The 16,579-nt window shown below is 54.3% G+C and overlaps 1 protein-coding gene across 1 annotated transcript in view; it reads right to left on the bottom strand.

Annotated features, from left to right (window-relative positions):
• adcy3a (adenylate cyclase 3a) overlaps nt 1-16,579 on the bottom strand; it is a 273,600-nt gene that overhangs the window by 73,478 nt on the left and 183,543 nt on the right. Inside the window, exons 9-12 of the mRNA XM_079239987.1 lie at nt 15,911-16,030; nt 14,919-15,061; nt 10,532-10,693; nt 10,364-10,451 (exon numbers count right to left, since the gene is read on the bottom strand). Of these exons, the coding sequence (XP_079096113.1) occupies nt 10,364-10,451; nt 10,532-10,693; nt 14,919-15,061; nt 15,911-16,030 (513 nt within the window). The remainder of the gene's footprint in view (nt 1-10,363; nt 10,452-10,531; nt 10,694-14,918; nt 15,062-15,910; nt 16,031-16,579) is intronic.

Genomic DNA, 16,579 nt, shown 5'->3' with positions numbered 1-16,579 from the left:
TGTCCGTCCGTCAGTCTAACTGTCCGTCCGTCCGTCCGTCAGTCTAGCTGTCCATCCGTCCGTCAGTCTAACTGTCTGTCTGTCAGTCCGTCCGTCTAACTGTCTGTCCGTCCGTCCGTCAGTCTAACTGTCTGTCTGTCCGTACGTCAGTCTAACTGTCTGTCTGTCCGTCCGTCAGTCTAACTGTCCGTCCGTCCATCCGTCAGTCTAGCTGTCCATCCGTCCGTCAGTCTAACTGTCCGTCTGTCCGTCAGTCAGTCTAACTGTCTGTCTGTCCGTCCGTCAGTCTGTCTGTCCGTCCGTCCGTCAGTCTGTCTGTCCGTCCGTCAGTCTAACTGTCTGTCCGTCCGTCCGTCAGTCTAACTGTCTGTCTGTCCGTCCGTCAGTCTAACTGTCTGTCTGTCCGTCCGTCAGTCTGTCTGTCTGTCCGTCCGTCCGTCAGTCTAACTGTCTGTCTGTCCGTCTGTCAGTCTAACTGTCTGTCTGTCCGTCCGTCAGTCTAACTGTCCGTCCGTCCGTCCGTCCGTCAGTCTAACTGTCTGTCCGTCCGTCAGTCTAACTGTCTGTCTGTCCGTCCGTCAGTCTAACTGTCCGTCCGTCCGTCCGTCAGTCTAGCTGTCCATCCGTCCGTCAGTCTAACTGTCTGTCTGTCAGTCCGTCCGTCTAACTGTCTGTCCGTCCGTCCGTCAGTCTAACTGTCTGTCTGTCCGTCCGTCAGTCTAACTGTCTGTCTGTCCGTCCGTCAGTCTAACTGTCCGTCCGTCCATCCGTCAGTCTAGCTGTCCATCCGTCCGTCAGTCTAACTGTCTGTCTGTCCGTCCGTCAGTCTAACTTTCTGTCCGTCCGTCCGTCAGTCTAACTGTCTGTCTGTCCGTCCGTCAGTCTAACTGTCCGTCCGTCCGTCCGTCAGTCTGTCTGTCTGTCCGTACGTCAGTCTAACTGTCTGTCTGTCCGTCCGTCAGTCTAACTGTCCGTCCGTCCATCCGTCAGTCTAGCTGTCCATCCGTCCGTCAGTCTAACTGTCTGTCTGTCCGTCCGTCAGTCTAACTGTCCGTCCGTCAGTCTAACTGTCTGTCTGTCCGTCCGTCCATCAGTCTAACTGTCCGTCCGTCCGTCAGTCTAACTGTCTGTCTGTCCGTCCGTCAGTCTAGCAGTCTGTCCGTCCGTACGTCAGTCTAACTGTCTGTCTGTCCGTCCGTCAGTCTAACTGTCTGTCCGTCCGTCCGTCAGTCTAACTGTCCGTCCGTCCGTCCGTCAGTCTAACTGTCTGTCCGTCCATCACTCTAACTGTCCATCCGTCCGTCAGTCTAACTGTCTGTCCGTCCATCACTCTAACTGTCCGTCCGTCCGTCAGTCTAACTGTCTGTCCGTCCATCCGTCAGTTTAACTGTCCGTCCGTCCATCCGTCAGTCTAGCTGTCCATCCGTCCGTCAGTCTAACTGTCTGACGGACAGTTAGACTGATGTCCAGTCCAGTCCGTCCGTCCGTACGTCAGTCTAACTGTCTGTCTGTCCGTCCGTCAGTTTAACTGTCCGTCCGTCCATCCGTCAGTCTAGCTGTCCATCCGTCCGTCAGTCTAACTGTCGGTCTGTCCGTCCGTCAGTCTAGCTGTCTGTCCATCCGTCCGTCAGTCTAACTGTCTGTCTGTCCGTCCGTCAGTCTAACTGTCTGTCCATCCGTCCGTCAGTCTAACTGTCCGCCCGTCCGTCAGTCTAGCAGTCTGTCTGTCCATCAGTCAGTCTAACCGTCTGTCTGTCCGTCTGTCAGTATAGCTGTCTGTCCGTCCGTCAGTCTAACTGTCCGCCCGTCCGTCAGTCTAGCAGTCTGTCCGTCCGTCCGTCAGTCTAACTGTCCGTCCGTCCGTCTGTCAGTCTAGCTGTCCATCTGTCCGTCAGTCTAACTGTCTGTACGTCCATCCTTCAGTCTAACTGTCTGTCTGTCCGTCCGTCCATCAGTCTAACTGTCCGTCCGTCCGTCAGTCTAACTGTCCGTCCGTCAGTCAGTCTAACTGTCTGTCCATCCATCCGTCAGTCTAACTGTCTGTCCGTCCATCCGTCAGTCTAACTGTCTGTCTGTCCGTCCGTCAGTCTAACTGTCTGTCTGTCCGTCCGTCAGTCTAACTGTCTGTCCGTCCGTCCGTCATTCTAGCTGTCTCTCCGTCCGTCCGTCATTCTAGCTGTCTGTCTGTCCGTCCGTCAGTCTAGCTGTCCGTCCGTCCGTCAATCTAGCTGTCCGTCCGTCCGTCCGTCCGTCAGTCTAGCTGTCCGTCCGTCCGTCAATCTAGCTGTCCGTCCGTCCGTCAGTCTAGCTGTCCGTCCGTCAGTCTAGCTGTCCGTCCGTCAGTCTAGCTGTCTGTCCGTCCGTCCGTCAGTCTAGCTGTCTGTCCGTCCGTCCGTCAGTCTAGCTGTCTGTCCGTCCATCAGTCTAGCTGTCCGTCCGTCCGTCAGTCTAGCTGTCCATCCGTCCATCAGTCTAGCTGTCCGCCCGTCAATCTAGCTGTCCGTCCATCCGTCAGTCTAGCTGTCCGTCTGTCAGTCTAGCTGTCCGTCCGTCAGTCTAGCTGTCCGTCCGTCCGTCAGTCTAGCTGTCCGTCCGTCCGTCCGTCAGTCTAGCTGTCCGTCCGTCAGTCTAGCTGTCCGTCCGTCAGTCTAGCTGTCCGTCCGTCCGTCAGTCTAGCTGTCTGTCCGTCCATCCGTCAGTCTAACTGTCTGTCCATCCATCCGTCAGTCTAACTGTCTGTCTGTCCGTCCGTCAGTCTAGCTGTCCGTCCGTCCATCAGTCTAACTGTCCGTCCGTCCGTCAGTCTAACTGTCCATCCGTCCGTCAGTCTAACTGTCCGTCCGTCCATCAGTCTAACTGTCCGTCCGTCCGTCAGTCTAACTGTCCGTCCGTCCATCAGTCTAACTGTCCGTCCGTCCGTCAGTCTAACTGTCCGTCTGTCTGTCAGTCTGACTGTCTGTCCGTCCATCCGTCAGTCTAACTGTCTGTCCGTCCGTCCGTCAGTCTAACTGTCTGTCTGTCCGTCCGTCAGTCTAACTGTCTGTCTGTCCGTCCGTCAGTCTGTCTGTCCATCCGTCCGTCAGTCTAACTGTCTGTCTGTCCGTACGTCAGTCTAACTGTCTGTCCGTCCGTCCGTCAGTCTAGCTGTCCATCCGTCCGTCAGTCTAACTGTCCGTCCGTCCGTCCATCAGTCTAACTGTCTGTCTGTCCATCCGTCCGTCAGTCTAACTGTCTGTCTGTCCGTCCGTCAGTCTAACTGTCTGTCCATCCGTCCGTCAGTCTAAATGTCTGTCTGTCCGTCAGTCTAACTGTCTATCCATCCGTCCGTCAGTCTAGCTGTCCATCCGTCCATCAGTCTAGCTGTCCGCCCGTCAATCTAGCTGTCCGTCCATCCGTCAGTCTAGCTGTCCGTCTGTCAGTCTAGCTGTCCGTCCGTCCGTCAGTCTAGCTGTCCGTCCGTCCGTCCGTCAGTCTAGCTGTCCGTCCGTCAGTCTAGCTGTCCGTCCGTCAGTCTAGCTGTCCGTCCGTCCGTCAGTCTAGCTGTCTGTCCGTCCATCCGTCAGTCTAACTGTCTGTCCATCCATCCGTCAGTCTAACTGTCTGTCTGTCCGTCCGTCAGTCTAGCTGTCCGTCCGTCCATCAGTCTAACTGTCCGTCCGTCCGTCAGTCTAGCTGTCCGTCCGTCCGTCAATCTAGCTGTCCGTCCGTCCGTCAGTCTAGCTGTCCGTCCGTCAGTCTAGCTGTCCGTCCGTCAGTCTAGCTGTCTGTCCGTCCGTCCGTCAGTCTAGCTGTCTGTCCGTCCGTCCGTCAGTCTAGCTGTCTGTCCGTCCATCAGTCTAGCTGTCCGTCCGTCCGTCAGTCTAGCTGTCCATCCGTCCATCAGTCTAGCTGTCCGCCCGTCAATCTAGCTGTCCGTCCATCCGTCAGTCTAGCTGTCCGTCTGTCAGTCTAGCTGTCCGTCCGTCAGTCTAGCTGTCCGTCCGTCAGTCTAGCTGTCCGTCCGTCAGTCTAGCTGTCCGTCCGTCCGTCAGTCTAGCTGTCTGTCCGTCCATCCGTCAGTCTAACTGTCCGTCTGTCCGTCCGTCAGTCTAGCTGTCCGTCCGTCCGTCCGTCAGTCTAGCTGTCCGTCCGTCAGTCTAGCTGTCCGTCCGTCAGTCTAGCTGTCTGTCCGTCCATCCGTCAGTCTAACTGTCCGTCTGTCCGTCCGTCAGTCTAGCTGTCCGTCCGTCCATCAGTCTAACTGTCCGTCCGTCCGTCAGTCTAACTGTCCATCCGTCCGTCAGTCTAACTGTCCGTCCGTCCATCAGTCTAACTGTCCGTCCGTCCATCAGTCTAACTGTCCGTCCGTCCATCAGTCTAACTGTCCGTCCGTCCGTCAGTCTAACTGTCCGTCTGTCTGTCAGTCTGACTGTCTGTCCGTCCATCCGTCAGTCTAACTGTCTGTCCGTCCGTCCGTCAGTCTAACTGTCTGTCTGTCCGTCTGTCAGTCTAGCTGTCTGTCCATCCGTCCGTCAGTCTAACTGTCTGTCTGTCCGTACGTCAGTCTAACTGTCTGTCCGTCCGTCCGTCAGTCTAGCTGTCCATCCGTCCGTCAGTCTAACTGTCCGTCCGTCCGTCCATCAGTCTAACTGTCTGTCCATCCGTCCGTCAGTCTAACTGTCTGTCTGTCCGTACGTCAGTCTAACTGTCTGTCCGTCCGTCCGTCAGTCTAGCTGTCCATCCGTCCGTCAGTCTAACTGTCCGTCCGTCCGTCCATCAGTCTAACTGTCTGTCTGTCCATCCGTCCGTCAGTCTAACTGTCTGTCTGTCCGTCCGTCAGTCTAACTGTCTGTCCATCCGTCCGTCAGTCTAAATGTCTGTCTGTCCGTCAGTCTAACTGTCTATCCATCCGTCCGTCAGTCTAACTGTCTGTCCGTCCGTCAGTCTAGCTGTCCATCCGTCCGTCAGTCTAACTGTCTGTCCATCCGTCCGTCAGTATAGCTGTCTGTCTGTCCGTCCATCAGTCTAACTGTCTGTCTGTCCATCCGTCCGTCAGTCTAACTGTCTGTCTGTCCGTCCGTCAGTCTAACTGTCTGTCCATCCGTCCGTCAGTCTAACTGTCTGTCCATCCGTCCGTCAGTCTAGCAGTCTGTCTGTCCATCAGTCAGTCTAACCGTCTGTCTGTCCGTCTGTCAGTATAGCTGTCTGTCCGTCCGTCAGTCTAACTGTCCGCCCGTCCGTCAGTCTAACTGTCTGTCTGTCCGTCCGTCAGTCTAGCTGTCCGTCCGTCCATCAGTCTAACTGTCCGTCCGTCCGTCAGTCTAACTGTCCATCCGTCCGTCAGTCTAACTGTCCGTCCGTCCATCAGTCTAACTGTCTGTCCGTCCGTCAGTCTAACTGTCCGTCCGTCCATAAGTCTAACTGTCCGTCCGTCCGTCAGTCTAACTGTCCGTCTGTCTGTCAGTCTGACTGTCTGTCCGTCCATCCGTCAGTCTAACTGTCTGTCCGTCCGTCCGTCAGTCTAACTGTCTGTCTGTCCGTCCGTCAGTCTAACTGTCTGTCTGTCCGTCCGTCAGTCTAACTGTCTGTCCATCCGTCCGTCAGTCTAACTGTCTGTCTGTCCGTACGTCAGTCTAACTGTCTGTCCGTCCGTCCGTCAGTCTAGCTGTCCATCCGTCCGTCAGTCTAACTGTCCGTCCGTCCGTCCGTCCGTCAGTGTAGCTGTCCATCTGTCCGTCAGTCTAACTGTCCATCGGTCCGTCAGTCTAACTGTCCGCCCGTCCATCAGTCTAACTGTCCGTCCGTCCATCAGTCTAACTGTCCGTCCGTCCGTCAGTGTAGCTGTCCATCTGTCCGTCAGTCTAACTGTCCATCGGCCCGTCAGTCTAACTGTCCGTCCGTCCATCAGTCTAACTGTCCGTCCGTCCGTCAGTCTAACTGTCCGCCCGTCCATCAGTCTAACTGCCCGTCCGTCCATCAGTCTAACTGTCCGTCCGTCCATCAGTCTAACTGTCCGTCCTTCCATCAGTCTAGCTGTCTGTCCGTCCGTCCGTCAATCTAACTGTCCATCCGTCCGTCAGTCTAACTGTCTGTCAGTCCGTCCGTCACTCTAACTGTCCGTCCTTCCATCAGTCTAGCTGTCTGTCTGTCCGTCAGTCTAACTGTCTATCCATCCGTCCGTCAGTCTAACTGTCTGTCCGTCCGTCAGTCTAGCTGTCCATCCGTCCATCAGTCTAACTGTCTGTCCATCCGTCCGTCAGTATAGCTGTCTGTCTGTCCGTCCATCAGTCTAACTGTCTGTCTGTCCATCCGTCCGTCAGTCTAACTGTCTGTCCATCCGTCCGTCAGTCTAAATGTCTGTCTGTCCGTCAGTCTAACTGTCTATCCATCCGTCCGTCAGTCTAACTGTCTGTCCGTCCGTCAGTCTAGCTGTCCATCCGTCCGTCAGTCTAACTGTCTGTCCATCCGTCCGTCAGTATAGCTGTCTGTCTGTCCGTCCGTCAGTCTAACTGTCTGTCCATCCGTCCGTCAGTCTAACTGTCCGCCCGTCCGTCAGTCTAGCAGTCTGTCTGTCCATCAGTCAGTCTAACCGTCTGTCTGTCCGTCTGTCAGTATAGCTGTCTGTCCGTCCGTCAGTCTAACTGTCCGCCCGTCCGTCAGTCTGTCCGTCCGTCCGTCAGTCTAACTGTCCGTCCGTCCGTCTGTCAGTCTAGCTGTCCATCTGTCCGTCAATCTAACTGTCTGTCTGGCCGTCCGTCCATCAGTCTAACTGTCCGTCCGTCCGTCAGTCTAACTGTCCGTCCGTCAGTCAGTCTAACTGTCTGTCCGTCCATCCGTCAGTCTAACTGTCTGTCCGTCCATCCGTCAGTCTAACTGTCTGTCTGTCCGTCCGTCAGTCTAACTGTCTGTCCATCCGTCCATCAGTCTAACTGTCTGTCTGTCCGTCCGTCAGTCTAACTGTCTGTCCATCCGTCCATCAGTCTAGCTGTCTGTCTGTCCGTCCGTCAGTCTAGCTGTCCGTCCGTCCGTCAATCTAGCTGTCCGTCCGTCCGTCAGTCTAGCTGTCTGTCCGTCAGTCTAGCTGTCCGTCCGTCCGTCAGTCTAGCTGTCCGTCCGTCCGTCAATCTAGCTGTCCGTCCGTCCGTCAGTCTAGCTGTCCGTCCGTCAGTCTCGCTGTCCGTCCGTCAGTCTAGCTGTCTGTCCGTCCGTCAGTCTAGCTGTCTGTCCGTCCGTCCGTCAGTCTAGCTGTCTGTCCGTCCATCAGTCTAGCTGTCCGTCCGTCCGTCAGTCTAGCTGTCCATCCGTCCGTCAGTCTAGCTGTCCGTCCGTCAATCTAGCTGTCCGTCCATCCGTCAGTCTAGCTGTCCGTCCGTCAGTCTAGCTGTCCGTCCGTCCGTCAGTCTAGCTGTCCGTCCGTCCGTCCGTCAGTCTAGCTGTCCGTCCGTCCGTCAGTCTAGCTGTCCGTCCGTCAGTCTAGCTGTCCGTCCGTCCGTCTAGCTGTCCGTCCGTCAGTCTAGCTGTCCGTCCGTCCGTCAGTCTAGCTGTCCGTCCGTCAGTCTAGCTGTCCGTCCGTCCGTCAGTCTAGCTGTCCGTCCGTCAGTCTAGCTGTCCGTCCGTCAGTCTAGCTGTCCGTCCGTCCGTCAGTCTAGCTGTCCGTCCGTCAGTCTAGCTGTCTGTCCGTCCGTCAGTCTAGCTGTCTGTCCGTCCGTCAGTCTAGCTGTCCGTCCGTCAGTCTAACTGTCTGTCCGTCCGTCAGTCTAGCTGTCCGTCCGTCCGTCAGTCTAACTGTCTGTCCGTCCGTCAGTCTAGCTGTCCGTCCGTCCGTCAGTCTAGCTGTCCGTCCGTCAGTCTTGCTGTCCGTCCGTCCGTTCGTCAGTCTAGCTGTCCGTCCGTCCGTCAGTCTAGCTGTCCGTCCGTCAGTCTAGCTGTCCGTCCGTCCGTCCGTCAGTCTAGCTGTCCGTCCGTCAGTCTAGCTGTCCGTCCGTCCGTCAGTCTAGCTGTCCGTCCGTCAATCTAGCTGTCCGTCCGTCCGTCAGTCTAGCTGTCCGTCCGTCAGTCTAGCTGTCTGTCCGTCCGTCCGTCAGTCTAGCTGTCTGTCCGTCCGTCAGTCTAGCTGTCCGTCCGTCCGTCAGTCTAGCTGTCCGTCCGTCAATCTAGGTGTCCGTCCGTCCGTCAGTCTAGCTGTCCGTCCGTCAGTCTAGCTGTCTGTCCGTCCGTCCGTCAGTCTAGCTGTCTGTCCGTCAGTCAGTCTAACTGTCTGTCTGTCCGTCCGTCAGTCTAACTGTCTGTCTGTCCGTCCGTCAGTCTAGCTGTCCGTCCGTCAGTCTAGCTGTCTGTCCGTCCGTCCGTCAGTCTAGCTGTCTGTCTGTCCGTCAGTCTAACTATCCGTCCGTCCGTCAGTCTAGCTGTCCGTCCGTCCGTCAGTCTAGCTGTCCATCCGTCCGTCAGTCTAACTGTCTGTCCATCCGTCCGTCAGTATAGCTGTCTGTCTGTCCGTCCATCAGTCTAACTGTCTGTCTGTCCATCCGTCCGTCAGTCTAGCAGTCTGTCTGTCCATCAGTCAGTCTAACCGTCTGTCTGTCCGTCTGTCAGTATAGCTGTCTGTCCGTCCGTCAGTCTAACTGTCCGCCCGTCCGTCAGTCTAGCAGTCTGTCTGTCCATCAGTCAGTCTAACCGTCTGTCTGTCCGTCTGTCAGTATAGCTGTCTGTCCGTCCGTCAGTCTAACTGTCCGCCCGTCCGTCAGTCTAGCAGTCTGTCCGTCCGTCCGTCAGTCTAACTGTCCGTCCGTCCGTCTGTCAGTCTAGCTGTCCATCTGTCCGTCAGTCTAACTGTCTGTCCGTCCGTCCGTCAGTCTAACTGTCCGTCCGTCCGTCCATCAGTCTAACTGTCCGTCCGTCCGTCAGTCTAACTGTCCGTCCGTCAGTCAGTCTAACTGTCTGTCTGTCCATCCGTCAGTCTAACTGTCTGTCCGTCCATCCGTCCATCAGTCTAACTGTCCGTCCGTCCGTCAGTCTAACTGTCCGTCCGTCAGTCAGTCTAACTGTCTGTCCGTCCATCCGTCAGTCTGTCTGTCCGTCCATCCGTCAGTCTAACTGTCTGTCCGTCCATCCGTCAGTCTAACTGTCTGTCCGTCCATCCGTCAGTCTAACTGTCTGTCCGTCCGTCCGTCAGTCTAACTGTCTGTCCGTCCGTCCGTCAGTCTAGCTGTCTCTCCGTCCGTCAATCTAGCTGTCCGTCCGTCAGTCTAGCTGTCTGTCCGTCCATCCGTCAGTCTAACTGTCTGTCCGTCCGTCCGTCATTCTAGCTGTCTGTCTGTCCGTCCGTCAGTCTAGCTGTCCGTCCGTCCGTCAATCTAGCTGTCCGTCCGTCAGTCTAGCTGTCTGTCCGTCCATCAGTCTAGCTGACTGTCCGTCCGTCAGTCTAACTGTCTGTCCGTCCGTCCGTCAGTCTAGCTGTCTGTCCGTCTGTCAGTCAGTCTAGCTGTCTCTTCGTCCATCCGTCAGTCTAGCTGTCTGTCTGTCCGTCCGTCAGTCTAGCTGTCCGTCCGTCAGTCTAACTGTCCGTCCGTCCGTCTAGCTGTCTGTCCGTCCGTCTGTCCGTCCAACTGTCCGTCCGTCAGTCTGTCTAACTTTCTGTCCGTCAGACTGTCTGTCCGTCCGTCCGTCTGTCCTTCTGTCCGTCCTTCTGTCCGGCCTGTTGGCAACATACCCGTGTGAAACGTCTAAACAACAAAGCAGCGATGTTTTCGTGTCATCCAGTCGAGCGTTTGGATCTGCGAAGTTTTGGGAACGATTCGTCACCATGGGAATATCAGGCTAATTTTGTAGTCACAGGCTTGGCTTAGGTGTGTTCTTGAAGAGTACTTCTAGTTGTCTTTTACTGAGAAAGCTCTTTGTGTACCATAAGTTTCCTCTTGATGAAACAGCATCTTTTATTCTTTTTAAAAAAACACAACAAACTCCTGAGCACCAGCTGCTGATGTCCAGAGCAACATGGTGAGACGTACAGCCTGGAAGTGTTTCCAGTGATTAGATGGAGGAAAAGACAATCACGTTTCCACACGCATGTTGTCCACAGCGATATGTGGTGAAGTATTGAACGCAGCGAGCCGCCCCGAGTGCTGTTTGAAGCAGCTGAGCCTCAAATCGACGCTTCATGAGATGACCTCCGCCCAGTCAGGGACAGTCGATGCTGAGTGCCCGAAGGGCGTCAACACATCTACATTTCCATGACAGGAATGCCACACATATTCCCCATCAGCAAAAATGATAGTGATGATGAAGATTCCTACTTCCTGAATATTTATGAAAGTGATTTTATGTAAACTGGTTTCTTTATTAAAGGGAGCAGAAGTTGAGACAGATGTAGTGTGAATGAACTCACTCGAGGAAAGATGGCGGCCAGAGAACACACCGTCAGGACCAGCAGGAGCACCTCTCCAACGGCAAAGCTGATGTAGTTTGCAACCAGACTGTTTCAACAGAAGAAAAACCTGGATTATAATGACAAAGAGACAGATGGGGGACATAGTTCTGGTCCACGGGGACGAACCGCGAGTCGATGAGCGCTTCCATCACTGAAGTGAAAAGCAGAACCACACAGGAGCAACAAAAGGCAGCGCCGCTCTGCTTCTCCTTCTCCACGGAGTAGCGAGTCTCCAGGTCGGGATCCACAAACCTCAGGGACAGCTTGTTGGTGTGCTTTCCCTTCAGACTGCAGATACACAGCAATGTCAGCACGACAGTAAAACATCCCGTCAACATCTGTTCAAATACATTTACAATGACTAAGAATTCAAACATGCAACTAATAGAATTTAAAATTCTGCATAGAACTCATTATACAGGACACAGGATGTTCAGGATGGGTCTGTCACAACCAAACATCTGTCCACACTGCACTGGCAACACGACTGACAGCTACTACCATGCTTTGTGGTCTTGCCCACCTGTCCAGGAATTCTGGTTTCAGGTATGTAAAGATCTGTCAGACTGGTTCAAATGTAACATCCCTACAAACCCCAAACTGGGCCTACTGGGTCACTTGGGTGAAATTAACATAGAATTTAATTCTGCAAACTTAATCCTCACCAGTTTATGTATCGCAAAGAAAACTATCCTTCTAAACTGGAAAAGCAAACAAAGTCTGTGTATCCAGCAGTTCAGAAATCTCTTATTAGATCACATCAGTGTCGAGATGATGTCTGCCTCCTCAAGAGATCAGTCAGCTGAACTTTATTCCCTCTGGTCCCCTGTGATCAGCTCCATCACTTAGTATGGGGGGAGAATGTGACCTTATTGCGCTCGGGGTTGGTGGCCGGTTGGGGTTCTCTGGGGGCTGTGGGTCTGTGGTGGGCTCCTGGGGGGGGGGATTTTGACTGCTCCATTGCTGGAGTGGCTAGGTTTCTAGCCCTACTGTGGACCTGGATGGGCCAGCGGCTGGAGTTGCCGCGCAGCGGCGGGGCGGGGTCGCTGGCGGGGGATGGGTTGGCGGGCGTGACTCTGTAACGGGCGCCTGTGCCGCCGTGGGGTGGGCTGGGCAGGGTCCCGGGCTCCGGTGCCCGGGGTTGTCCCCTGTCTCTTGGGGGTGGGGGGTCGGCTTGTGCCGGGGGGGGGCTGGGCTGACCTGGACCTGCCGCTGCGGCGGCGGGCAGGTACGTGCTCTGGTGCCTGGTTGCGACCCTGGGACTTGTTGAGTGGGGGGTGTTTGATAGTGTGGATGGGATGTGAGTGTGTATGGAGGGATGTGTGTAGGGGGTGTGTGTTGAGGACTGGTGGCGGTACATAGGTATGTGGATGTGTGTGGGTGGGGAAGTGTGATGATGCGTGTGTGGGGGGGGTGTCGTGGTGTCTGTGGGGGGGGTAGTGCCGTGTGTGTAGGGGAGTGGGGTGATGCGTGTATGTGGGGAGTGGCGGTGGTGCATGTATACGGGTGTGTGTGGGGGGTCTGTGTGCGTGTGTGTGGGGGGGGAGGGTGTAGTGCCGTGGCGAAGCATGAATGCGGGGGGGGGGGGGGCGCAATGGGCAGGGGTGTATGTATGGGGAGTGGGTGGTGCATGTGTGTGGTAGGTTGGTGGATAAGTGTAGATATGATGGATGGGAGTGGGGGAGATTTGGATGTGACGTGGGGGTCAGGAGGATGGTTTTAAGGGTGGGCTGAACGGGTGGCTGGGTGGACCTGAATGTGTCCGGAAGTGTGTGTGTGTGTGGCTGTAGGTGTGTGCTGAGACAGTGTGAAGTGCCGATGTGTGGACAAGGGGGGACTTCATGTCCCCAGGTGGGGGTGTCCTCTGTGAGTGAGGGGGCGGTGGACAATCGGTCTGGGATTCCCCTTCTGCCGCCCCGCCTCCTCTTTGTCCTCGTGCCCCCCTTCTGCATGTGGTGAGTTGGTCCCCTCTTGGGTCGGTGATGACTCTCTGGTTAGAGTCGCCGAAGGCTCTGGTTACGGGGATGGCTGTCCCCGGCTTGTCCTGGTCCTTGGGGGGCCCTGGGAGGGGGGGCATGCCCAGTGCCGCGGGCGGCTCACCTTCTGGAGGAAAGCTCACTTTCCTCCAGACTTAAATCCCTCGACCCCTCTTCCTCCCCGCTCCCCATCACACACAGGCAGGGTATTGGGAGGTGTGCACGTGGCGCTGGGTGGTGAGAAAGGCCATCAAGGTGGTCTTGATCGCTGCACCCAGCCTCGGCTCACCTCCCAGTTTTAATTACACTTAGACATCAAAACACCAAAACACTGACAACTCACATGATTGGGGGGGGGGGGGGGGGGGGGGGGGGTATGGTGGGCGGGGCTGCTTAGGTGGTCCCTCTCCCAACACCGCGTGGCACTTCCCTCAATTTTAATTGCAACTAATACATACTTCACAATCAGTCATAAGCGGGGGGAGGCAGGGACGATAGGGTCTTCTCATGCCCCTGCTCTCGGGGCTTTACTGGGGGGGGGGGGTACGGGTGGGGGAAGAGTGCCGTCCATTAGGCCTAAGTCTGGGCTGGCCTGGCTGTAGGAGGGTTGTCGCCGGCCCTGGGGGGGTGCTGGGTCGGCTGCATCTGTGGGGTGGTGGGGGGGACGCTGGGAGTGGTGGGCGGTAATTATGGGGGCCCTGATCGGGGCCATCCTGTCCTCTGCCCCCTCTGAGGTATCTCACATGGGACATGATGGAGGGGTGAGGTGAGGATGTGTGGGAGTGGGTGTATGGGGTTACAGATGGATGGTGGGATGGCTGGGGGGGGATTAGGGTTGGGGATATAGGTGGGTAGGGGATAGGGATGTGTGAGGATGAGTAGATGTGTGTGTGTGTGTGTGTGGAGGGGTATGTTGGCGCGTGGGTTGTATGTAATGGGGTGTGCCTGTATTGGAGGAGTGAGGGTGTCTGTGGGGGGGCTATGGGTGGTGGAGGGGTGTTTGGTGGGGCATGTGTGGTTGGGTAGAAGTAGAGGGATGGGGTGGCGGGGTGTGAGTGTGTGTGGGGGAGGGGTGGGTTGGGGTTTGTGTGACTTGGTATGGGTGAGTGAGTAGAGGTGGGGTGGGGGGGTGTATGTGATGGGAGATGTGTGTGGATTGCGGAGGGGTGTGTGGATGGGGGCTGAGAGGGGAGTGCGTGTTGGGGGAGGGAGGGTATGCATGTATATGTGTGTGTGGTTTGGTGGTGGGGGGGTGGTGTCCTGTACCCGCGATCTGGCTGCCGCTGGGTGGCGGTCTGGGGATCCTGGTCCTCCGTCGGTGTGGGCTGTGCCCTCTGCCTGCGGGGGTGGGGGGCTGCTCTCGGGCTCTTGGGGCCCTGGGGCCCGTGCTCTGTCTGCCCTGGGGGGCCGGTGCCCGGCGGGATCGGCCCTTGCCGGCCTGGGCCTGCTGGGGCCTGTTCCCCCTGACTGCGGGGGACTCTGGTTGGGGACCTCCTTCGCCACCTCCTGGGCAGATGCATGGCTGGCTCCGGAGTGGGGGGGTTGGGATCTGTACCTGGGGGTGACTGTCGGTTACCCGGGTCTCTGGGTTCTCCTGGCCTTCCTCTAGCTGTAGGCGGGCGGGGTCACATTGGCATGATCACTCTTCTCTAAACACGTTCCACTCTGAATGTTCTGCATGTGTCACAGTCACTGAGTCATCCAGCAAGTTTATTCATTAACAGCAGGAAGCTCTCTTTCTGTCTTTTTGACTTAACTTGCTAGTTTCTGGTCCTCCTGGTTGTCAGTTGGTTTGTTCTCCGCGAATCTAGAGTTGGCTTGTGTGGGTGTATATATTTATGTGTGTGGGTGTGTATGTGTGTGTACATATGTATGTATGTATATGTCTGTATGTATGTGCATGGATATGTATGTGTATATGTATGTATGTTTGTGTGTATATATATGTATGTATGTATATCTATCTATATATATGTATGTATGTATATACTGTATGTGCGAGTGTATATACATATATATGTAGGTGGTTATGTATGTGCATATACGTGTATGCGTTGATCATTTTGTTTTTTATGTTCTCTTTTCTGTTCTCTTTCTGCCCCTTTCCTGTCCTTTCCGGTCAGGTCCAGCAGCATAAACTCTGTAACTAACTATTAACTATTTAATAGTTAGTTAATAATAATAGTTAATAATAGTTAACTATTATCCAAAGCAAATAGAAAAATAAAATAAGAATCCAGAAATACAAGGGGATCATTACATCTATAAAAGTTCCCCTTGGCAAAATAAATTTGCTCAGCAGAACATCCAGAACATCAGTCTGCTGCTTAAATGCTGGACAAGACAAAAAAAAACAAAAAAACATCCCGCCTGTCACATGATCACACGGTCTTTCTAAGATCTCAGGAGGATCTGATGGCTCGTTTCATTCTCGGTGAGTTCTAGCAGGTTCCCACTAACGTGATGGCAAAGTTGGTGAAATGCCATAAAAATCACAAATCAACTTGTCATTGTTAATAAGGAAGGAGCTGACTTACGCTTGAACCGTTTCTCTCTCCAGCAGAGCTTCGTTCAGCAGCTTGTTGAGCTCCTGTTCGTTCTCCTGAGCATCGATCACCCTTTCAGCCAGGTCCCGCAGACGCAGACGTCTCCGAGGGTTTGGAAAAGATGGATTTACCACCTTCACATCAACAAAAACAGAAAAATGGGATACACATATTAAATGTAGAACTGCATGTAGAAGCTGGATCCATTCAATCTCAGTCAAAACCATTTCAGGACACCCTCTGTTGTCTGATTATAAGGCCAATGATGGAGCTGTTTAGCTATTATTCACCTACTATGATCGTAAACCAACTCCAATTCAGCTGGTTTTTGGCAAAAACATCTTGGCTTTATTCCAGGCGTAGGGGATAATTCTTCTTCTTCTTTTTAGACATACGTAGAATTTTCTGCTAACTTGTTGACCTTTGATTACGCTTGATTGGACATAACCGTCAAAGCTTCTGGAGATCACGTAAAGGGTCACAATATACCTTACAGAGTTACACAGAAACTATTAGTAATAGTTTTGGGGAACGGGTGATCTACTTTTATTACAATCCATGATGAGAAACGCAATTTAAAAATATGCAACTGATACATATTATTCTTAGGATAAAATAAAACAACGTAACATAATGGGGGAAATAAATTAGTCTAAAATAAAACCGTCTGACCTTCGATCACAATGCCTAAAAAAAGTCAACGACTCCATCAATGCAGAAAAGATCATGGAAGTTTTAACCCAGCTCAAGATCTGGTGCCATCTTCACAACATCCCTTGTCAGGGAAGGCCTCGTAGATTTCAGCAAGACAAACATAATAATAGTAATAATACATAAGGACGCCTGCATGGCTTTACAGGAGGACAGACGATGATCATATGTCAGACAAAGCTGATGGGAATCTTTCTGAAAAGAACAGAGTACTAACTTCCTGAGAGCAGCGCTTGTAGTGACTTTAAGTGTAGAGTTCATTTCATGTTTACCCTGGCATCCAGTTCCTCCAGTTCCTCTGGCGTGGTGCAGGCGGTGGTAACACTGCCGTTACACTCTGTGGTGTTGATCAACAGTGGAGAGTTTCCGTTCGAAGATGTCACAGACAGCTTCTGGTGTAAATAAGCAAACAGGAAGCACTCAGTGGCGATCCTTAAATCGTTACATCTTAATTGTTAAGCATACAATATCTCCCGTTTTAAATGATTCCTTTTAGTTTTTAATACATCCATCCATCCATCTTCTGCCTCTTATCCGCGGTCGGGTCGCGGGGGCAGCAGCCTAAGCAGGGAAGCCCAGACTTCCCTCTCCCCAGCCACATTTGCCAACTCTGCGGGGGGATCCCGAGGCGTTCCCAGGCCAGCCGAGAGATATAATCCCTCCAGCGTGTCCTGGGTCTTCCCTGGGGTCTCCTCCCAGAGGGACGTGCCTGGAACACCTCACCAGGGAGGTCCAGGAGGCATCCTGACCAGATGCCCGAGCCACCTCAACTGGTTCCTCTCGATGCGGAGGAGCAGCGGCTCTACTCTGATCTCCTCCCGGATGACCGAGCTCCTCACCCTATCTCTAAGGGAGAGCCCGGCCACCCTGCGGAGGAAACTCATTTCAGCCGCCTGTATACGAGATCTCCTTCTTTCGGTCACGACCCACAGCTCATGACC

This window comes from Telmatherina bonti (assembly GCF_933228915.1).
Source record: "Telmatherina bonti genome assembly, chromosome: 5".
Lineage (NCBI taxonomy): Eukaryota > Metazoa > Chordata > Actinopteri > Atheriniformes > Telmatherinidae > Telmatherina > Telmatherina bonti.
The sequence above is the reverse complement of the archived record's forward strand: the minus strand, read 5'-3'. Positions and strand labels throughout refer to the sequence as shown.